Source organism: Acomys minous (genome assembly GCF_964271855.1).
Source record: "Acomys minous genome assembly, chromosome: 8".
Lineage (NCBI taxonomy): Eukaryota > Metazoa > Chordata > Mammalia > Rodentia > Muridae > Acomys > Acomys minous.
Genome location: NC_140489.1, coordinates 47,430,699 through 47,454,558, shown reverse-complemented (window position 1 = coordinate 47,454,558; position 23,860 = coordinate 47,430,699). Strand labels below are relative to the sequence as shown.

At 38.3% G+C, this 23,860-nt stretch overlaps 1 protein-coding gene across 2 annotated transcripts in view; it reads right to left on the bottom strand.

Annotated features, from left to right (window-relative positions):
• SOS2 (SOS Ras/Rho guanine nucleotide exchange factor 2) overlaps nt 1–23,860 on the bottom strand; it is an 86,123-nt gene that overhangs the window by 15,587 nt on the left and 46,676 nt on the right. Inside the window, exons 8-16 of one of the 2 annotated variants that reach the window (XM_084793242.1) lie at nt 20,190–20,288; nt 11,223–11,350; nt 10,015–10,670; nt 9,357–9,438; nt 7,627–7,749; nt 4,455–4,558; nt 2,878–3,100; nt 787–906; nt 479–641 (exon numbers count right to left, since the gene is read on the bottom strand). In XM_084793242.1, coding sequence (XP_084649368.1) covers nt 479–641; nt 787–906; nt 2,878–3,100; nt 4,455–4,558; nt 7,627–7,749; nt 9,357–9,438; nt 10,015–10,670; nt 11,223–11,350; nt 20,190–20,288 — 1,698 coding nt within the window. The remainder of the gene's footprint in view (nt 1–478; nt 642–786; nt 907–2,877; nt 3,101–4,454; nt 4,559–7,626; nt 7,750–9,356; nt 9,439–10,014; nt 10,671–11,222; nt 11,351–20,189; nt 20,289–23,860) is intronic. The other variant, XM_084793243.1, reaches the window with a different exon arrangement.

Sequence of the window (23,860 nt, the reverse complement as noted above, 5' to 3'; positions counted from 1 at the left end):
AATAAATAGAACAATGTTTATAAAAATAAGATGCATGCCATAAATATCTATATAATATGATATTCATTTTTAATTTAAGAGACAAGAAATCTGCATACTTCTATATCTCCCAATATTTATTAAATATTAAATATTACTTCATCACTTAAAATAAAACAATCTATAATTTAAAATAAAATAATTTTAGGTTTTAGAAAGGGTTATTTCTTTTTTACTATACATTAAAAGTAACTAAGAAATCGTTTGTATATTAAATACATACTTAAAATTCTTTGCCATTTATGAGACTACAAATATATCACTGAAAATAATCTACCAGTATATCATCTTGATACATAGATATATACTTTAATAATTATATCTCTATATTCAAGGGGAAAGTAAAGATTTTTTAAAAACATTTGCTTAAAAATAGTTAATCTCTTATGTTAATTTTATTTGCCCTCCCAAAAGAAGAAATATTCCAGCTAACACTTACATCAAATGTGTGGTCTAGCCTGTACACTGACACTGAGTTGACGGCACTGACTATCTCCAGCACACCATTGAAATTATTCAAATCTTGAAACACTTGCAGAATTTCCACGATTCTACTGAGCACCGCCACCCGCTCTTCAAAATTTTCTGCTTCCACGATGCATCTAACAACAAAATAGTCACGGCTTAGAAAAGTTTCTTCACCACACTTGGAAAACAAAAAACCGCTTTAAAAAACAGAGTTTTAGCTTAACTGTGACTTAGCAAATCACTACTAAGGAACGTCAGCTAGAGTAAATGAAAACTTACTTTTCAAACCAGAGAGTGAGGTTTGTTGTATGGCGAATCATTTTTAATAAATTTGGAGAGTTGATTTCTTTATCTTCTTTGGTCCAGACACTCCCTACCAGCTCAGAAGGCTGCACTTTCCTGTAGAAGGACAACAGTCAGTACAGCTCACTACGAAGATTAGTATCACAATTATCTAAACACTTCCAAACATGAACTGAGAAATACATAAGCAAGTTAGTTCACACACAAACAGACCCAAACAGCCATAAACATGGAAAAAATATTTTATTACTCAGGAGAAAAATAAAACCCTCTAAAACTAGAATACGACTTCATTTTATCCCATCAGCATTTTCTCCCTCCAGCCTTCCAAGTTCTGGCACTGCAGGCACATGCCCCATGCCTGGCTTTTTTAGATTAAGTTTTCTTATTCTAAAATTTAGAACTATTCTATCAGTAGAAATTTACATACAGTATCAATGTCTATATGGTACCTTTCTTCTAGCAAATCACAGAATAAAAAAATGCATTAACTCACAGATTCACCTGCCTCTGCCTCCCAAGTGCTGGGATTACATGCCTGCGCCACCACACCCAGCTACATGGTTTTTTTTTTTTTTTTAAAAAAACTGCTATCACATTCATTCATGAGGGAAAATTTTAATCACTACAATACGCTTTGTTGTCTCTAGAGACAAGTTCTTTTATGTCACAAATCACAACATATACCTATTTTAAAGACCACTTTCCACATTACTTAAAATATAGCATGGCCTTTTTTTTTTTTTTTTTTTTTTTTTCAGTTTTTTGAGACAGGGTTTCTCTGTGTAGCCTGGGCTGTCCTGGACTCGATTTGTAGACCAGGCTGGCCTCGAACTCACAGCGATCCGCCTGCTCTGCCTCCTGAGTGCTGGGATTAAAGGCGTGCATCACCACACCTGGCTTAGCATGACCTTAATAGGCTGCTTACAAACACTCGGTGACATGTTAAAAAGGTCAGATTCTGAGTAGAACAGCTAGTGCAACCACAGCCACAATTCTAATGAAGATGGTTTATCTGATTCTTTCACAGTCTGCACAGTGCAAGTGTTTATATAGCCTTGCTTTTCCCTATGCAACTGTTTAAAAAAAAAAAAAGCTGCTAGACTAGAGAGATAGCTCAGCAGTTAAAAGTACTGGCTGTTTTCCCAGAGGACCTCAGTTCAATTCATAGCATCCACACTGTGGCTCACAAGTGTCTGGAACTCCAGTCCCAGAGGGTCCATACCCCTAGGCACCAGGCATGCAACCTGATGCAGACATTCACACAGGAAACTACCCATTACAAAAACTAAATTAAAAACAAAAACAAAAACAAACAAAAACCAACAACAACAAAAAACTCCTGATGAGGATAATGTCTCCAGGATATTTATACTTTTTGGTTTATTTTTTTCAGACAAGGCTTCATATAGCTCAGGTTGGTCCTAAACTTGCTATATGTAGCTGAAAGTGGCTCTGATCCCTTGATCCTCCTGCTCTCTACTCAGGACTGCTGGGATGAGGCTTACAGCACCACACCCATCCAGGATACGAAAGAGGGCTTATTTTTCAATAGGAGCAGTTACCTATATGGTCTACAGTAGCCACTGGAGCCTGTAAATGAAAGAGGAAAAGACTTGCCTCACTTAATACTCTATTCATTTATCTGCCAAGAACCTTATCCATCCTGGCTGTGCTGACCTCAGACTAAAGTAATCCAAGAAGTACGAGGAGTAGGTCAGAAATGACTGCCGTGGAAGCAGCTGCTACTCTGTGGAATTAGTCATTTTCTCGTCATTAGGAACTGCTGTCTCTAATCTAGGCTTAGTCAGCTACTGCACAGTAAGAGCCAGTTTCAAAACAAAAACACCCACTCACAAGAACAAATACGCGTGTATTATATATGCATGTACACACACACACACTTATTTCTTTGAAGAGGAGAGGTCAGAAGACAACTGGGAGAGGTCAGTTTCTCTTCACTGTGTTGCCTCACAGCCCTTCTTAAGCACACAGGAACAACCCTGAGAGCAGCTAAAAAGTATATCCAGTGTTCTTGAAATGAAGCAAGAAGTCAGCACTATCTACCTGTAGAGATCAGACTCCAAAAGTGTTAGCTGCCGCGCAATCTCTATTGGATGAAGTGTCATAAGGTCAAAAGTTTCAAACTGTCCTGGTCTGCTTATATGCCATTCAATTGGTGGAGGTGGACTTTCAAAGGTAATATTATGGCTTATTCCATTTGCCTGAGCTTGCTTCTTCCTCTTGATGATTTTTGCAATGGACTCTACCCATTTCTTCATAGCTTTCCCTAGGGGGGAAAAACAAAAGAAAACAAATAACCAGAAATGCCCTTTACTTAATAAACAAAACTGCAAACGGCAAGATTAGCTTTTACATGGCTTCAGCAACTACAACATACTTTGTCTTTTCACTCGTATTTAAGTATATGATTTTAAAAACTCAAAAATAATTATAATATCATTGTTACATATAAAAATTGATCCCTAATACCCTTTTTCAGATAAATTCTGGCTATGGGGTCCAAAAACTGGTCTCAAACTCTAAATCCCAAATGCTGGTATTACAGACATGTGCCACCACACCTAGCAAACTGATAACTTAATGTCTTCAAATATTTTGCTCGAATTAAAGTTTAACCCTCAAATGTTTTCATATAGCTGACTTGTTTTTAAAAGGGCACGAAGGGCTGAGGTATGGCTCACTGGTTAAGAGTACTAGCTGATCTTCCAAGGACCCAGCCTCAGTAACAAGCACCTACACCATTCTGTCTCCAGGTCCAGAGGATCCAATGTCCTCTTCTACCTCTATGGCACAGAGCCATGCATGTAAGCAAATAGTCATACACATGAATACAATTAAAAAGAATACAAACATGACATTTAGCCAATACATTATTTTCTTTAATATACATGCTTCCCTTTGTCACTCAAAATGCTTGCAATTTATTTGCTGAAGAAACTGTGATGTTTGTTCTGTGGATTTTTCCAAGTTTGCATTTTTGCAAGTTCATACCTATGGCATCATGTGCAATGTTTATCTATCCTCCTACCTTTTTTTTTTTTTCAAAACTAGAGTTATATACAGTCTAATTCTAATATTGAATGTCTGGTTATCTTTCTATTTGTGGTATTTACTAATTCTAAGTCTCTAGATCATTAAAAACATTTAATATGTGCTCATGTGTTCATGTGCACCCTGTTTGTTCAGGTGTTCACAGAGGCAGGAGAGGGCACCAGATGGTCTGGAGCCGGAGTTTAGGCAACTGTGAGCGTCACGGTGGGGTACTGGGAGCGGGACTCGAGCCCCCTGAAACTGCAGCAAGGTAGCCCCGAAATATTTTAAAAGAAAAAACGAGGTTTTTTACTTCTTTAAAAGAGGTGCTCTCAAAAACTTTAAAGGGGCTGAAGGGACTGCTCAGCACCACAGCACCGATGGAAAGGAACAACAGACAACAGACTCCTGAGGAGGCAAGATTCTGCAGCCTCAGATGACGCTAAACACACACGAGATTGCTTTAGAGCAGACAGCAATTTTCCAAGTATTATTTCAGTTTTCTAAATATAACTAATTGATTTTTTAACTAAAAGTCACGGTAAATTCATGTATGACATAAGATTCAATCAAGCCTTTAAATAATATACCTCTTACACTTGAAATGAAGGATTCTAGTCTTTCAAGCAATTCCAAGTCTCTTTCAAAGTCATAAAAATGATGTTCAACCCAGTGGCGAAAGACATTTAAGATCCTGGTAAAATGGAAAGAAACACTGAGTGAAATCCTGACATTCAGTTCCGCTCCTTTCGCTTCTAATGATGCAGTGAGCTTCACAGGCATAGGCAACACAGCACGTAAAGCCTCCAATCTGTGCTCAGTACCACACGTGGTTCAAAATACAAACAGGCTGTTTTCAAGGACAGGCACCACATTAACACTTTGAAAGTATTTTAAAGTATGAAACCTCATTCTGTGCCTAATTACTCATTTATGTTAAGAAAAGGGTCATGTTCTTTATTCATATGTAAAATAATGTTCCACAGTACAAAATATATTTTTAAATTCTTACACAGAAAAGGTGTGTGTGTGTGCACACGCGTGCATGCACATGTATGTGTAGAAGTCGACATCATGTGTCGTCTTCAATCATTCCTCTACTACTACTACAACAACAACAACAACATCATCATCATCATCATCATCATCATCATCATCATCATCATCGACAGGTCTCTCATTGGACCTGGGCTCACTGATTAAGCTAGGCTGTCTGGCCAGCAGCTCCCAGGATCCTCTTGCCTCTACTTCTCCAGCGCTGGGACAACAGGCTCACGCTACACTACCACGCTTAGACTTTTACATGGGTGCTAAAAATTGAAGCTGGGTCCTCATGCTTGCAACAACAAGTACTTTATGCTCGTAACCATTTCCCTAAGCCCCTGGAAATAATTTTTAAAATATAAATTTTGGTGCATTTTCCACATAATAATGGAAAACTAGCATTTGGTATATTTGATTTTGAATTCAACTGCTATCATTTCTTTGTAAGCTACAAATAAGTATATAATCTTGTAGTTTATTTCTAAAAACAAAAACACTCCTTTGGACAGAACATTTGTTCTGTATTATCACAAGATGGTTACTTATGATATTGCCAGTAGACAGATTTGATCATCTATAGAGATGTGATTTCTACTCCCTACCCCCAGATATTCTGTAATATAAATTAGTTGCATTAGCATTTTTGTTTCAATATTTTAGAACATGACTCTTTTCAGTTCTATCCTATTCTTCCCTCACAGCAGAACGAAAGACCACAGTTAGCTTTCATTGTATCTCATGTACAGCAGCTTAGAAAAACGCCAAAGTCACAGAACTGTTAGCTTTTAGTTTATGCTAGCTCAATTAAAATAATCCCATTTCCTCCAAGAGCAACACAATTCTAAATCTGTTATATGAAAGGAGAAAGTCTTATCATCAAACTTTATCAAAACTAAAAGTTTCAGCTTATCAAAACATCTCCTAGAAAACTGACAGGATAGCCACTATGTGGAAAAAAATATTTGCAAAATGTTTTCCTGACAAAATGCAGTAGATTGCAACCTTCTCAGCTCACCTCTACACCTCAGCTAAAGAACAAAAGATCAAGCAAAACAGGCAAGAAGTTCTAAGCAAATTTTGTATGATACAAGTTGAATAATCAGTAAGAAATAAAAGTTCTTAGCATCCTGAATCATTAAAGGAAAACAAAATCACCAGCGAGAAACTGTTATGTGGTCAGAAATACAGCTAAGGTACAAAGCAGGCACTTCTAAACACTGGTGAGGATATGAAACACTGGGACTCACAGAGATTGTTCCGGGCAACGCTTATTAAAGTTTTGATAATTTCTTTTATACCTGAGCACAGACCTAAACTTACCAGTTAGTCATTCTGAGCCATCTGGTCACACTAAGTGATAGAGTTATATTCACAATAAGATTTATGATCAAGTTTATAGGAGCTTTAGTCAAAATAAAGATTGGGAAACATTTGTCTTTCTAAAGAGAAACTAAATAAATTAATATATTCACAGAATGAAACTCTACCATGTCAATAAAATTTAAAACTACTGATATAAGCAACCTCAAAAGGATGTTAAATGGAAACAGTCTAAAATGAAATAATAATGACCCATTTAGGTTCAATTCTAAAGAAGATAAAACCAGTCTATGGAGGGAGCAATCAGAACAGTACCTTTGGGCACAGAACACAGCTTTATTAGAGGGGATACAAATGATATTTCTGAGGTGCAGCAAAAGGATGTATGGGTCTTGCGGGGCTTGGTGGCACACGCCTTTAATCCTAGCACTTGGGAGGCAGAGGCTGGTGAAACTCTGTGAATTCAAGGCCAGCCTGGTCTATAAAATAGAGTTCCAGGACAGCCAAGGCAGAGAAACTCTGTCTTGAAAAGCAAAACAAAAACCTGTCGGTGCTTAGTAGCAAAAAAGAAAACATGCTGGCTAAGGAAGTCAGACATGGGTTTTAACCCTACTTTGCCACCCCCTTTAAAAAATTTTTTTTACTTCCTAAAGTAGACATAAAATTATGTTATTTCCCTAGCACTACAGAAAAAAAAAAACACAAAACAAAAACAAAAAACCACATGGCATTGCAAGGGTAAGGCAGAAAAGATAAAGCACTAACAGGTAAGTACCTAGCAACGTATAGCTGCTATAATTAAATATACTTTCACTATTCCTTAAAGAATCAAACGTCTGGATATTCTGAGGAGAAAAAGAGCTACAACCTCCATAAATACTATATACTGTCAGAGCATCCACAATTACTATATTAGCGTAGTGGGATATAAAAGGGAAGAAGTGGGCAAGTTTATCCGTGGGTACATAATCTCAGCAGATTCTCCTGTGGGGCGACGCTGAGGACCTCTGGGAAGTTGGCTGGCTGTACTATCCTGCCTCACCAGATAGCAGTCAAGGAAGACACACCACAAGTCAGCTTTGGGACTTCACACACATGTGCCATACACATGTGAACATGCTTATACACATGCATACACACATGTACAGGCAAAAAATAAAAACAAAAGGTGTATAAACATAATCTGTCGCATGACATACACAGATGATACAAATAACATGATATATTTAAATAAATAAGCTACTTTAGGGCTACTTATTTAATAATTACCTTTACAGAGAAAGAAATAGGAAACAACTGAAATGAAGCTAATAATAAAAGTATTTGTATTAAAAGCTAAGAACTTGTGTGTAAACTATACTATGAAAATATTTTTAAAATGTGAGATTTGGGCCAAACCTAAGTTGCACAGGCTGGACGTATTCCTTACGAAATCTTTTCAGATCGGCACTGATTGGCTGCTCGCCTTTCTCCAGTGCCAATTTGTCTGCCTCAGTAGGTTCTGGTTCTGGAATTTCAAACCTAGAATAAAATCAAAAGAGGAGAAATTTGTTCATAAATTGTTGCAGCGACTTTTACTGCAACAGGAAAAATGTTTTGGCTCAGCAACCCTTTCTATCATTATGTAGAAAACACAATTATGCTTATTCTCTGTAAGAAAGTACTCACATAAGCAAACAGTCTTGTTCTATTGGGTATTGTTTTGTCATCCTTCCTTCCTTCCTTCCTTCCTTCCTTCGTTCCTAAGATATATTTATTTATGTTTTGCCTACCTGCATACCTGCACACCCGAAGAGGGCATCAGATCTCATTATAGATGGTTATGAGCCACCATGTGGTTGCTGGGAATTGAACTCAGGAATTTTGGAAGAGCAGCCAGTGTTCTTAACCTCTGAGCCATCTCTCCAGTCCCTTGTATTTTTTCTTTTAAGAATTTATTCTTATTATTAATGTTATTTGTTTGTGTGTGTGTGGTTGTGTATGCACATACGTGTGTGTGTGTGTGTGTGTGTGTGTGTGTGTGTGTGCAGGTGCCCATGGAGGCTAGAGGCATTGGAGTTACAGACAATGTAGGGTCTTCTGGAAGAGCAGTTACACGCTCTTAACCCGAGTCATCTTTCTGGTTCCTGTATTGTTATTTTTATTTTTTTTTTAAAAAGTGTATAGGTAGCACTAACCAGCACAAAAATAGTTCACATTTTGTATTTTAAATTACAGCATTTAAAATGTTACTTAAGCTGGATACTATGGAGCACACCTATAATCCCAGCACTCTGGGAGGCAGAGGCAGGTGTATCTCTCTCTGAGTTTGAGACCAGCTTGGTCTACACAGTGAGTCCAGGACAGCCAGGGCTACACAGAGAGACCCTGATTCGAAAAACAAAAAATAAACAAACAAATGAAATACAAACAAACAAGACACTTAATATACAGTATAAATTTCATTTCAAATCTTAATATTTAGAAATAATAATATAGAAATAGTTCATTTTTAGGCTCAATATTACATGATTTTTTAAAAATAAGAAACACTATCTAGAGCTAGAGGTTATCAACCTATGGGTCACAATCCTGTTGGCAAACCTCTATCTCCAAAAAATATTTACACTAGGATTCCTAACAGTAGCAAAATCATAGTTAGGAAGTAGCAGCAATGAAAATAATTTTATGGCTGGAGGTCCACCACGAGGAACTATATTAAAGGGCCACAGCATTAGAAAGGTTGAGAACTACTGTTTTAGAGGTACATATAGAAATATTTAGATAAAATCTGTGGTCTAGAATCTATCTTAAAATAATCCTGGGGGCAGGATGATTCTTCTATCCTTGCACACATTTTGAAACTTATCACAAGTTTATTGTAAAAGTAAAAGGTAAAGTAGTATTTTTAAGGAAAAAAAATAAACTTTAGTAAAACACATGTTTTTATCCTTTAAGCTTGTGGTTTCCGTTTCCCACTTAAAACCCTGGGGCACACTGAAGAGCCCTCAGCAGCAGAGGCTAGGTAAGCTCGGCGAAGAGAACAGTTCTACTGCTGGTGAGATCCAGCAGTTTAAGACCCACTGAGTAGTAGGAGAACCTTTGCAAAGTACAAAAACGTTAACATACGAGAATTATATCTTTCTTACCGTTCAATTAGCAAGCTTAGCAATTCCTGTGGTTTACAAAATGAACGATATGTAGTAAGAAAAGTACGAACAAAATTGGGATCTGAAAGAGCAGAGCAAAGAATAGATTCCATGTTTAGTTTATCCATTTTAAGTAACTCCAAGTACCACATTTTTCCTTCTTTCCTTTCAGTTTTAACTTTCACTCTTCCCAATGTAGCTTTTTACTGACAGATGTTTTCTCCCCCACCCCCACCGCCCCAATACAGACAAGGTCTTATGTAGCCCAGGCTGGCTTCAAAAATCACTGGAGCCAGGCACACAGTGGCACACGCCTGTGATCCTAGTACTCAGGAGGCAAAGGCAGATGAGTTTGCGGACAGCCTGGTCTACAAAGCCAAGTCCAGGACAGTCATTGCTAAAAGAGAAACCACGGCTTGAAAGGAAAAAAAAAAATCACTGTGTAGAATAAGGATTATTTTTAAATTTAATCTTACAAATAAACATTTTATGAACATTTATTGTCACTGGAGTTAATGGCACGTTTTAGAAATGCTTAAAGAATCATTTAGTCCTTTTGACGTCTCGTCGCTCTTTTACTAGTGAGGCACTCTACCTCCCGCCCTGCCCCCAGCTCTGCTGCATTTTCAGCACTGGGCCCGACTCTAGGTTCACACACCTGCATACATGTGGTATGTCAGCCTTTCGATCAGTTTCACCACGGTCCCTCCCTTAATGATGGGGATCCCACTTCTGCTTGGCAGGTTGTCTTCAAAAACAATGTTCTCCTCCGAGTCTTTCACCACAAAACGATACACGTCGGGACTGGGCAGCCTCAGCGGCTGCTCGTTCTCTTCCTTCAGCAGCACAGAGTCCAGCATTCTATCCAGAGTGCTGCGGTAGTGGAGGGAGATGAGGGCTGCCATCCAGTTACTCTTCTCTTCAGCCGACTTAGCAGCAAATATCACACTGTTTTCATCTTTGGATACCAATTCAAAAGCATGTTTGTATTCACAAGTATCTTCTTTATCACAGATTTGAATTTTCCTCATGACAAACTTCTCTTTTAATCTGTATTCTGCACTACTATAGCCTGGAAGTCGGGTCTGTCCATGATTAGGTTTACAACTGATCATTAAGCCATCAAAGAGAAAAATGTGCCTTTCATGTTTAGCACCAATTCTGGTTAACGGCCCTTCCATTATGAACTCGTTACAACACTGTCCAATATCTTTGCCTTCCCACCCATCTATGTTTTTCTGAATTTCATTCATTTTTTTGATAGCCAAGTGCTTGCTTCTTAATTGACGATTGTGAAAAAGGCAAACAGGATCCCTGAAAAGGAAAAAAAAAAAAAAAAAAGCAAGGTACATTTGGCTTATTCAGTGGTGATGATTATGTAATCCCAATCAAATAACAAAAGTATTACACTGAGTTGAGGAGTTGAGGGTACAGTTCAACGACTAAGTACATGCTTAGCATGTAAAAAGCCCTGGGTTTGAATACCCAGCATTTAAAAGATTAAAGATTAAACTATATTACTAACAATTATTTTCTTCTAGCCCTGTCTCTGAATACCAACTGACTCAATTTTACTACTGTCAAAGTACTACAGCTGAATATTTCATTCCTAGAGCCATAAAAACTAAAATTATAGAAAAATTCTACATTGCTTACATAAAATTATATAAAATTTCATTAAATATATATTTAATTATATTAAATATATCCTAACAATATAACAATGGTAATTTTCTAACTAAAACAGGCCAAAAAGGATAAGGGTAACTTTCAAGAATGCAGCATCATTCTAAATTGCACTTGGGAAAAGTGTGTATCACAGTGAAGGAAGCATACACATCCATGTTTGAAACGGTCTAGAATTACCCAGGTCGGCGTCTAGGTGAGTGCTGCTTGTAAATTCGGTCCATGCTGCCCTGGAGATTCATGAGGGCAGTGATTGCCTGATTCAAACACTCTCGGTCTTCCTGCTCTTCGCTGCATGCTTTCAACTGCTAAGGGGAAAAGATAAAATTACAATGCTTGGTTCTGCTTTCAACTTCTTTGTAGTTAAAGTGGCAGCAGATATTTAAAACTTAAATGCATTTAAAGCTGAGGTTTGAATATGCAATGTCTCCCACAGGTTCCTGGGTCTGGAATCACTGTTTGGGGAAGGCTGTGGAACCCCCTGGGAGGTGGCGCTTCCCACTGGCCACACCTTAAGGCTTTGTAGCCCTGCCTTCTTTCTTCCTGTTCTCTGCTTCCTGGCTGAGGATGCTGCCATGCTTTCCCCACTGTGATGGACTGTTGCCCTTTGTCAACTGTAAACCAAAGTAGTCCTTCCTCACTCATGTTGCTTTTTGTCAGGTATTTGGACACAGCAAAAGGACTAATATAGTTAATAAAAACAGCTGTAACTTTGTATAATTATATATAACATCTGACCCCTTAAAACCAACTGTCTTTAACAAATACAATGAAGACAAAGTACTGTCAGCATAATAGTCAATAAAAAGGCAACCTTTTTTTCAGAAACTTCTCATCATACAAAATAGTTTAAGGTACTCAAAGCATGGTGTTTAGAAGTTACTTGTAGGGCCAGCAAGACGACTCAGTGGCTACAGTGCCTGCTGCACAAGCCTGATGACTTAGTTCAATCTGCAGGACACACTTAAAGGTAGAAGGAGAGCCAGCTCCACAGTTTGTCCTCCACCCTCCACACGTGCTCCCTGGTGCCCAGACCCCATCTCAACACTATTCACAGAATACAAAAAAAATTTTTTTTCTTTTTTTCCAAGACAGGGTTCCTCTGTGTAGCCTTGACTGTCCTAGACTCACTCAGTAGACCAGGCTGGCCTTGAACTCACAGAGATCTACCTGCCTCTGCCTCCCAAGTGCTGGGATTAAAGATGTGTGCCACCATGACTGGCTTAAAAAAAAGATTTTAAACATTACTTTTATTTACTATTATGAAGACATAAAATAAGATAAACTCCTAAAATTATTACATGCTCTCTAACAGTTAAATACTTAACTTCTGGCAATTTCAAAGCTTTTACGTGTATTTGTAATACACTAGAATAAGACAAAGTTTAACACATCAATGCGTCAAAGGCTGTGTGTAAGCAAACACTATAAGGGGTTTTATTGATATACTTTTAATTTTTACATTATTGTATGTGTATAAGTGTTTCGTCTACAAGTGTATTTACACACCATGTGTGTCTGGTGCCCACAGAGGCCAGAAGGGGGCATCAGATCCCCTGGAACTGGAGTTGGATTTGAGTCATCATGTGGGTACTGGAAATCCAAACCAGATCCTCTGCAAGAGGATAATTTTATGTTGGATTAAAAGCTAATATTTTAATCTTTTGATGGCAATCAAACTAGATATTATTTAGAAATTATATAAATATAAATCTTTATGCGGCAACAACTAAGAGGAAATTATCGCTTCAGAAAATCTTAAGACATTCAAATTTATTTCATGATCTTAAACCAGAAAATCTGTGGTAAGATTTACATTTTCCTCATATTTCAAGGAGTTAAAACATAACTATTTGGATGTTGCTTGCAGACCTGGCCCAGTACCTTTTATTTGTGTCATATAAACTGTTCCCTATCTAGAATATACGAGATATCAGATTTTCCAAAGATATGCAAAAAAGTCTTGCCACCAATGATTAACAATAAAAATAACTTAAATGACTATGCTAGAAGCAATGTCTTAATCTTTAGATTACTAAATTAATACTGGAAAGATACTTTCAAAATACTACTGAAAATTTGTAAAAAGATCTGTGCTTGGTTATTCTGAATTTTAAGGTTAATACAACCAGAAGAACTATTTACTTTTTCCATATAAAAGCCTTCTCAGGGTGGGGAAATGGCCCAGTGGTTAGGGGCACTTGCTGCTCTTCCAGAGGACCCAGGTTCAATTCCCAGCACCCGCATGGCAGCTCATAACTATGTATAATTCCAGTTCCAGGGAACTCAACACTGGTTTTCCTTTGTAGGCAATAAGCTTACATACTGTAGAGACATACAGGCAAAACACACACAGAAAAAGTAAAAACACTTCTTATTAAAAAACTATCTCAGCTCTACATCTTAATGGGTGTAGTGGCACATGCCACTAATCTCAGCACTTGGGAGGCAAAGACAGGTAGATTTCTGTGAGTTTGAGGCCAGCCTGGTCTATACAGTGAGTGCCAGAGGAGCTAGAGCTATATAATGAGCTAGAGACCTTGTCTCACTATGTATATATGATATACATATATACATTCATATCAGATATATAGAGTTTAGTAAAGATGGATGCTGATGACATACAATGTCTATAGGCTTTTAATTTTTATTGATTAAAACCTCCAATTAGCAGCAGCAGTGAAAAGTCTACCAAAACTGGAACTGCCCTAAATTCAGTTATAAAGCTAATAAATTTCTCCTCTCCCTAAGCCTATTCAAGCAAAGTCCTTCCCATGTTGTCTTCAAACCGTCATATAATGATTACAAGTTTGCCAAGTAGAAAAAGGTCAGGAGAGTTAGAATTTCCCAGTAGTGACAATAGCTGTGTGTATAATCTCAGTTCAATAACTTGCTAAATATTTCTGATTTTCAGCATTAATATAAATGGAGAAGAAAAAAAAGATAAACAGAGAGATGTTTGCAGTACTGTGATGGAGCACAGAGCTTGGAGTATCTAGGCACCTCTTTACTGAGGTGCATGCATTATCAGTAGTGAGACTTACAAATCAACTTAAAGGCTACCCAGGCTGCTTCTCTATAGGATGCAGGCTATACTTCTAGAGCTAACACAGAAGTCACTGTGGTGACCCACGTCTCCATAAGCTTTCTGCAATCCTGGCCTCTCTCCTCACCCAACTGGCGAATTTAGCCTCCAATACAGGTTTGGGACCAGTCTGGATTACATGAGACTCTGTCTCAACAAACCAAGAACAAAAGGCTTTATTACTACATCTAGAATATAGCAATTGTGTGATCTGTCTCAATAATGTCTTTTTAGGTAATCTTTCCTGTTTCAAGACCTAGTAAGTGTTGTACTAAGTCGTTATTGTTTCTTCTAATCTGTAGAGCTCCTCTGCAAAGCTAGTTACCTCTATGTCAGTTATCCCACACTACTGCTGCATTTTTGGAAAGTTCTTAGAGTTTAAAAGCAGAACACAGAAATGGGTTTCACCATGGATCCTCCCACGCACTCCGCTCCTGTTGGCTGCTTTCTCCTACTAGCTCCCTCCAGCCAGACTCCTTCCTCATCCACGTGCCGCCTCCTGCTCTCATGCCACATGCATTTGTACCTACTTCCCTCCCTTTGGTTCTCCTCCTCACCTTAAGATCGCCTTTTCCCCTTTCAGGGCCACTTTAGTGCCGTACACCCATGTCTCACAATTACATATATACAAGTTACATTCTAACATTGACATGTGAGAGAAGACATGGTATTTGTCTGAGTCTGGATTATTTCACTTAAATTAATAATTAACTTCCAGTTCTATTTCCCTGCAAATGTTGTGATTTCACTTTTACTCATGGCTGAGTAAAAATTCACTGAGCATCATATTTTCTTTATATTTTATCAACATATGAATGTATTTATTAAGCATTTATATTCTAACTACTTGATATTCATGTTCTTTACTAAATTATGAAGTCCTTAAACAATAGAGATATGTCTCCCCCACCCCCCTTTTTAGTATAATTTGGTAAGTACCCAATAGGCAGTTGTCAAAAGTAATCAAGATTGTGAGTGTTTAATACTTAAAGTTTTTTGTGTTTATACACAAATAACTGAATATTTTTTACTTCTCTGTGCATTACCTTTTATTTGCTTACTTAATATTTATTACAACTCAGTGAGATATGTACTATCGTAACATAGATGAGGCAAAGTATGTACAGAAAAGTTAGGTCATTTGTCTATGAGCAGCAAGTTACATATGCAAGCCCAGGAGCTCTAACTTAGTGTGTTCTCTGCCATGCCACTCTGTTGCCTCTCTACGAGAGCAGACTAAACTGTGCAAAACACTGGTCTATGCCTAACCTGGTGATAAGTTAAAACGCGGACTAAACAAAACCCTTCCATATAAACGCACAGTGGGTGGTTGGGATTCAGTCCAGTGATGGCACCTGCCTAGCACATGTGCTCTCCAAGCCCACTCCTCTCCTCAGCACTAAGGAACAGACACCTGGGTAGTTACAGTTCAGCAAATGCTGCACATCATGTTACCTGATGAATCTAGGTGGAGGGAGCTCATCTGGGTTTCAGAGTAAAATGTAAAAATTATTTCCTAAAGAAATTTATATTGGCTAATCTTTCTCAGTGACTCTCATTAAGTCATTAATAATATATCTTAATATTAAGCTTTACAGACTTCTTGAAGAGATTATTTTTTTATTCTACAGATAAATATCAAGAAAATGTCGAAGGCCTAAAAGAATGTTTTTTTGATTTTGAATAAATCATATCTGAAATGAGCTATCTAGGAAGAAGGAATGTCAACTGAAAAAATGCCTCCATCAGATTGGCCTATAGGCAATTCTGTGGGACATTTCCTTGAGATAACGTATGTAGTAGGGTCCAGCCCACTGTGAGTGATGCCATCTCTGAGCATCTGGGAAAGCAGGATGAGCAAGACATCGGGGGCAAGCCAGAACACAGCTCTCCTCCACAGCTTCTGCATCAGCTCCTGCTGAAGGTGCCTGACCCAATTCCCTCAGTGACGGACTGCTGTCTGGAAATATAGGATAAAATAAACCCCTTCCTCTCCAAGTTGCTTTAGGTCAGTGTTTTATCACCACAATAAAAACCTAACTAATACAATATCCTTTATAATAAGGGATATATATGTGGAGTGTGGTGGCACACGCCTTTAATCCCAGCACTAGGGAGGAAGGGGCAGGTGGATCTCTGAGTTCTAGGACAGCCAGAGGTACACAGAGAAACCCTGTCTTGAAAGCAAAAAATTTTTAATATTTATTAATAATTAATTGTGTATATTTATATAAATTTGACTATAGTAATTATAGTTATTTATAAATTGAAAAGTGAACTTTTGCATAAAGACTGAAGTATATATTAAGAAAAAAATCTAAAACCTAGTCTTGAAAAAAAAATTAACATACCTAAAATTGGTGCTGGAGAGAGGGTCCAGGCTTTGGGAGCACAGGATGCTCTTCCACAGGACTCAGGTGCTATTCCTAGCTCCTACATGGCAGCTAAGAATTTGACTCTAGTCCCATGGGATCCAACACCTTCTTCTGGTGTCATGGACAACAGGTACACACATGGTATAAAGACATACATGCAGACAAAACACCCATACATAAAAAATAAAATTTAAAGTTAAAAAACCCTAAAATTTATCTCTGCAAAACGAGTGGCCTGTGATCAACTTTAATGTATTTTAAGATAGGATAGATGGCATACTATAATTTATCATTCTGTAGTTGTTTTTTTTTTTTTTAAGATTTATTTATTATATATACAATATGCATCAGATCACATTATAGATGGTTGTGAGCCACCATGTGGTTGCTGGGAATTGAACTCAGGACCTCTGGAAGAGCAGTCAGTGCTCTTAACCTCTGAGCCATCTCTCCAGCCCCCTCATTCTGTAGTTGTTTTCCATCTTTGCTTTATCATAAATCTGAATTTGAAAAATAAACATCAATTAATGTTTATACTAAGTTCACAAGTCTTGGAGAACCACAGCCGCAGGTACTTACACTACAGCTGGCTTCTCACAGATGGTCCTGTCCTAACGGTATGGGTATGCCCGAAGCACTCATGAATCGGATGGTCTCCCCTGCGTTCTGAGGGCTCCGTGCCAACGTGAGCTTAATGTGCAGTGGCGCTTATCTAAGAACAGTACTGAGCTAAAACAGTATCCTAAAATGTCACCCATATACTGATAGAAAATGTCTGAAAACATATATCTAATAAAGAATTAATGATACATACAGAATTCTTATTTTTAAAGAAACCTGACTAAAAATGAACAAAGGATGAAAAGAGACATTTTTCCCCTAAGGAAGATAGAGAAATGGTAAACAAAAATATGTTCAAAAAAAGTCAGTACCACAATTCTGAGGGAAATCCACAGTAACCAAAAGATAAGTGGGACTTAAATAAAGCACTTAAAGTAATACTATCATCTCTCAAAATTGTGTTTCTAGGCTTCACTGATAAAACACTAAATAGTTTCTTCTGCTGTTATTAATATACTGCAGTTTATGTCCTTTTCTGGTTGGCAGTATTTTGCTGTATGAAATCAAAGATAGCAGATATTAATTACATTTACTTATTCATTTTGTGTGCATATGTGGACGTGGCATGCCACAGCATGTATGGAGGGCAAAGTCGGTCCTCTTTATGCACCATTTGGGTCGTGGGGATCACACCCAAGTTGTCAGGCTTGGTGGCAAGCACCTCTATCTACCCTTTACATATGTCTTGATATACATATGCATGCATTTCTCTGGAGTAGTGATTTTCAACCTTCCTAATACTGTGACCCTTTAATACAAATCCTCATGTTGTGGTGACCCCCATGCATAAAAGTATCTTTATTGCTTCTTCATAACTGTAATTTTGCTACTATTATGAATTGTAATGCAAATATCTCTGTTTTCCAATGGTCTTAGGTGACCCCTGTGAAAGGGTTGTTTGATCCCCAAAGGGGTCACAACCCATAGGTTGAGAACCACATCTCTAGAGCACATACACACTCATAAGTAAAGCTGTCACAGTCTAATAATGTCAAACCACTTTCCAAAGCTGGTTGTATGGTTTAGACTATTAACAGGATGTATGCTAGTTCACATGGCCTTTTTTGCTTCTTCTCAGAATGCTAAATAGGTCATCTGGTGCATAGGTAATGGTTGTGGTCTTAATTTGCATTTCCTGACTACTAATGAGTTTGAATGTGTAATTACTGGCTTTTGAATAACCTTTTTTTGTGAGTCATTCAAATCTTGTGAGGTTTGAAGCATCTTGTTTCTGTGACTTATTTTTCTGTTCCATGTTCCTATTTGTTATTATTGCTGTGTTAATTAAAATCCTAACATCCTAAGCTTGTAGCTTCATTAACCAGACATGGTGGTTTCTGTCTGTTGGTCACTGCCTGAAGCTTTCAGGCCCCTCACCAGGAAAGGGCTTCTTTCCTCATGTCTAGAGCCTTAGGTGGTGTCTGTTCCCCTTTAATGCAGGAAAGCTCAGGAAGCAGGAGAGAAAGATGGAGCTCTTCCCGGCAACCACCCACTCTGTCTCCTTAGTCCTACCCGACCCCAGACAGCACAAGAGCACTTCTGTCTGCTAACGAATATAATTCCAGTACACCTTGCTCACTAACTCCCAATTTTTCTTTATTGTTCTTCAAGCGAAACAGCTTCCTGCTTGACTGTTCTGCACCCACCGTTAGGGTCTGGTTTGCATTGCCTGTTTAGATTTTGTCCACTGACTCCACAGTTAATAATTCTGGAATAACAGCTGGGCTGATTCTACAGCTGTCTTTTAGACATCTAGGCAAAGAATTTACTTGGTAGTTTCTAATGAACATGTACCTCAAGAATATATTTTTACAGTGTCTCATTACCCATTAAGTGCCTAGAGTTCATCACTGTTGCCTTGTGTCATGGAGGTCCTGCAGCTTTGGTTCTGTGGGATCTGCTCCTTTATATAGCAGCTCATAGATGCAGTAGATGTCAGGATGGGACACCTCAAATTCCTGGATCTGGGCCTAGCTGGTAGCTGAGCTGGTCTCCAGCATCGCCCTGGCTAGGCACCTAAGTGCTGCAGCTAGCAAAGGGCAGGGTCAGTTCTCCCTGGTGCCTCTGTGCCCACTGCAGCAGGGCCAGCTCTACTGTGCCGCCCACTGAGGGGCAGGGTCTGTGGGGTCAGCTCTCCTACTCATGACCTTAGAGCCCTCTCTCCTTTTCATGTTCTCTCTTTTGTTTTTGGACCTACAGAGTGTAGTTATTTTTGCCACATCTAACTTACATAAGCAATTCATAATTTTCATCTATAACAGTGTTCAAATTTTTCATCAAACTGGACCAATGACTCACTGCAGTAAACATTAGCAAGTAAAGATATTTGGACGAAAGGGTATATTGTATGACACACTACCACTTCCATGATGAGCTTTTTTTTAAAAAAAAAAATATATATATTATTTTATATTATTATTATTTTATTTTGGGAGGGAGGTTGCAAGGGTACAGGGTGGATATGAAGAGATGTATGATGTGAAATTAATAAATAATCAATAAAAAGAAAAAAACATGGGGGGAGAAAGAAGCGTTGGCAATGCCTGGAGGGGGCAGTGGAAGGGGAAGGAGTTGTGAACTTAATCAAGATACATTGTTTACATGTGTGAAATGGTCACATAATAAAAGCTATTCTGTAACAGTCCTAAAATTAAAAATATTTTTTCAATGATAAGTACTGTGGAGCTCCAAAGGTTAATTTAAAAAACATTCTTCCATTAAGGTTGATAATTGAACATCTATGTTACAAAATGGCAGACAAAAATCAATTTCCTTAAATCTATCTACAAAATGAAAATGATGTGAGAAGCTGTAAAATCCACAGGATCTTCTCTGAGATCCTTGGATAGAGGTTTGAAGTGTTAGTATGTATCCTTTTGGGTTCTTAGGTGTTTGCTGGCCCAGGGCTTCTCAAGGTGAATAAGCATTCTATCACTGAGCTCTATCCCTAGGCCTAGGACACTACATTTTTATGAGTAAAAAAAAAATTAAGAATATAATCAGATCAAACTTAGGTTTTAGGCTTTGTAAATCTAATGGCTTTGTTACAGGGAGCTTTTGCCTTACCTTTAATAATTCAAAGTAATGCCAACAGTGATACACTGGCACCAACATAAGACGTGGAAGGACATAACGAACAGCCTCCTTGAAGCCATCAGCAATGGACTGCAAAGAAAAAAGACGCAGTGTATTTCTGAAACCAAAGGCATGTAGCAGCTGTGCCTAAGAGAGGCAGCTTTAAAATACAAGATACAGACTTACCAAGGTGATAATGCTAAGTGCATCGTACTGAAAGTAAGTGCTAGAAATCAGGTTGTCCCTTCCCTAGACTCCTGTACATTACTGATAGACACCTCTCTGGTCTGTTATATGGAGAAATAACTTTCATAATGTTGTCTACAGATTTTCCTCAAACACCTAGGTTTCCACATACCCTAAAGGAATTTTTTAAAGCTATTTACTATAAGTAGAGGTAGTCAAGGTGGCATATACATATAATCCCACCTGTTGGGAAGCCAAGAAAGGATGGTTGCACATGATAGACCATCCTGAGCTACAGATCTAGAACCTCTCTTAAAGAAGAAGCAACAACAACCAATAAATAAAAGGAAATAATATAAGTTCAAATAATTACAAAGAATGTATTTAAGGATGTTGTATGCTATAAATGTTTCTAAAAACTATTTCCCCAGTGAGTAAATACATTTCAGATTTAGCTTGTTTATGAAGAATATTTGGTAATTAACTCAACTGACAAAGCTAACTCTGCTTACAAAACAAACAGCTGTGTCAGACTGGGTTTGTCATGAAACCTGACGAGATTAATTCCTTTTAGCATTTGCTATCAATGTTCTGGATGCTCCTGTTCTCTAAAACATCACATTGAAACCTAACCCCCAGGATTAGTTTTACAATTAGGATATGGGGACACACCCTCAAGAATGGAGCCGATAACCCAATAAGGGCTTATGGGACCGTGCTGGCGCCTTCCACCATCTGATAACACAGTGAATAAGATGGGGCCTTCATGAACCAAAGGAGAAATCCTCATCAGACCACGAATCTGCCAGCATCGTGAGTCTGGAATCCCCAGCATCCAGAACAGTGAGAAACAAGTTTCATCTTTCAGTTACCCAACTGACAATACTTTGTTACAGCTGCATGATGGACTGGCACAGCACTAAGCTACTTACTGTACTGACCTGAGTCAGCCGGCTTAGTTCTAGCTAGAACCAACACAACACTTTAGAGCTAGAGTCTACAAAGGCCATCTGCTTTATTAATTTGCAGTGAAATGGCTACTCAAGTGCATTCTAAAAATTTTGCACTGTTAATTTTCAGTAGAAAGACTTTTTTTATATTAACATGAGCTAACACTTACTGAATGTGTAATAGGTGCAAAACATTGTAGCGATGTGTGTGTGTGTGTGTAATTGAGAATATAATATATAAATGGCTATATACTTATATAGTAATCCAGGGCCTGCACCTGATATGCACATTTTCTACCACTGAGCTACATCATCAAGCCCCGGAGATCGTTTTCTTAAATTATATTGTACTTCTCAGTTGCTTTTGTTTTCTGTTGTTTTAAAGACAAGGTCTTATTATGTAGCCCACATTGGCCTCAAACTTGTAGCCTCAGCACCCTGTGTGATGAGAATACAGGTATTTAAATCACCAAGCCTGACTTTTCACTAACAGTTTCTAAAGATGTATTTATGTTTTCTTTTTAATGATCTATCACTCCAACTGAATGATACTTTAAAGTTAATACAAATGAGTTTGACCTAAAAAACAAATGGTCTTATCTAACTCTTAATTCAATGGTCATCTGGAGCAATGGCTTACAAAATCAGATCCTAGGGACCAGGATGTAAAATGTTTGCTAGGTGAGCGAAGGCACTGGGTTTGACGCCTAGAACTCCCTCGCTGCGCCCTCTCCAGGTTCTATAGATTCAGATCTCATAGGAAAGACTGCCTGGTGTTTATTAATACTCTGCTTTGTTTTTGACTTGGAAATTGAAACCAGGACTTTTATATGCTACATTAGGTAACTGCTCTACTACGGATCTCCAAACACAGCTCAGACTTTCTAGTAAAGTAAAAACAAAACAAAAACTATTTTCTTGGTGGGTTTAATCAGTGTGCCAGGTTCTTAGATGAAGTTTTCCCAGTTATGTTGTTCACTTTATAGTTTATATGAATTCAACTGACTTTTTAAAAATCTCATTTTGAAGTACACTTTTAAGAATTAGGTGAAGATTTTATTCTATTTGACAGATTTCTAAGGGTAGTACACTAGAAGTTATTGAAGGGCATTTTCATTAAAGACAGCAGGGAGCAGACAGTCACTCAGACTTAATGTTAGATTTGAGTCAGGTGTGCTTTGTGCACACCTGTAACCGTGGCTCCTCAAAAAAGAAGGATCACAATATGAGACCAGCTTGTGTTGTGCGATGTAGTTATACCCTATCTCAAACACAGAACTGAACAAAAGACTGTGGAGGTAGCTTAGTAGAAGAGTATTTGCCTATTACACAGGTCCTGAGACGCTAGGAAAAAGGACACACACACACACACACACACACACACACACACACACACACACACACACACTTCCTCTCTCATACACAGACACATACATTTCTCTCTCTCATCCCTCCCCCCAGCATTACGGCCTAGGAACACAACTAGGAAATAAGCAGCACAACAGTGGGTGAAGTCACCAAGGACAGCATGGAACTGCTGAAGCAGGGGCTGAGACAGACTGGGACAAAACAATAATAAAGGAGACTAAGAAGAAGCCAGAGGCAACAGCAACCAGGAGAAGGAGGACTGTGGGAGCCAAGGGGCAAGAAGGAGCTAACAAATACTACTCAGCTGAACTATTCTCCAGCTATGGCAGGTAGGTTTCGTACAAGGCAGTTCTTAGTGTTGTAACCTGATTAGGACACAGGAAGAACTGAAAAATCACACAAAGGCAGCTGACTGCACAAGGAAAGGTGAGAGGAAGGCTAGCTGGAGTGACAGGGGTTTGCTTACTTATTGCCTTGTCTCAGGAGCACACAGATCTGACCATGGTTACATGCTGGAGCAAAGAGCCACTCCAGAGGAAGTTCCATAACTAACAAGCTGTCAATCACCATCTATCGATCGGCATAGCCTTTGCTGAAATGTTGAAGAAGAAAGCTGTGATTCTGTCTCACTCTACTTATTTTCATCTTACCTAGGAAGTACTTCTACCCTTTTAATCTCCTGTGAAAAGATTTTATTTTTTATTTATATGTGTATATGGGTACCTATGGAGTCTACAAGAGGGGTTGTCCGATCATGGAGCTGGAGTTACAGACACTGTAGGTGCCAGGACCTGAACACCAGTTCTCTACAACAGCAGCACACACCCTGGATGCTAATGAGATGGCTGAGCATCTCTTTAACTTCCTTAAACTGTATGAATGATAAAGAAGTACATACTAAAGCCAGGCATGGTGGAGCACACATTTAATCCCAGCACTCAGGGAGGCAGACGCAAAAACAAACAAACAGTATTGTTATGTATGAAATTATTCTGAACTATTAATTTCTCCTATAGCTGCAAAAATAGCTTTCCAGCTTCATCTCTAGACCCGTTTAAAATGTTCCAGAGTCAATGGCCACTAAGTGTGGATGATGCGCAATAAAGAAGAACTCAAGGCAGAGGCTGCTTTTCTTGGAAGCACCAGGACTCGAGTCAG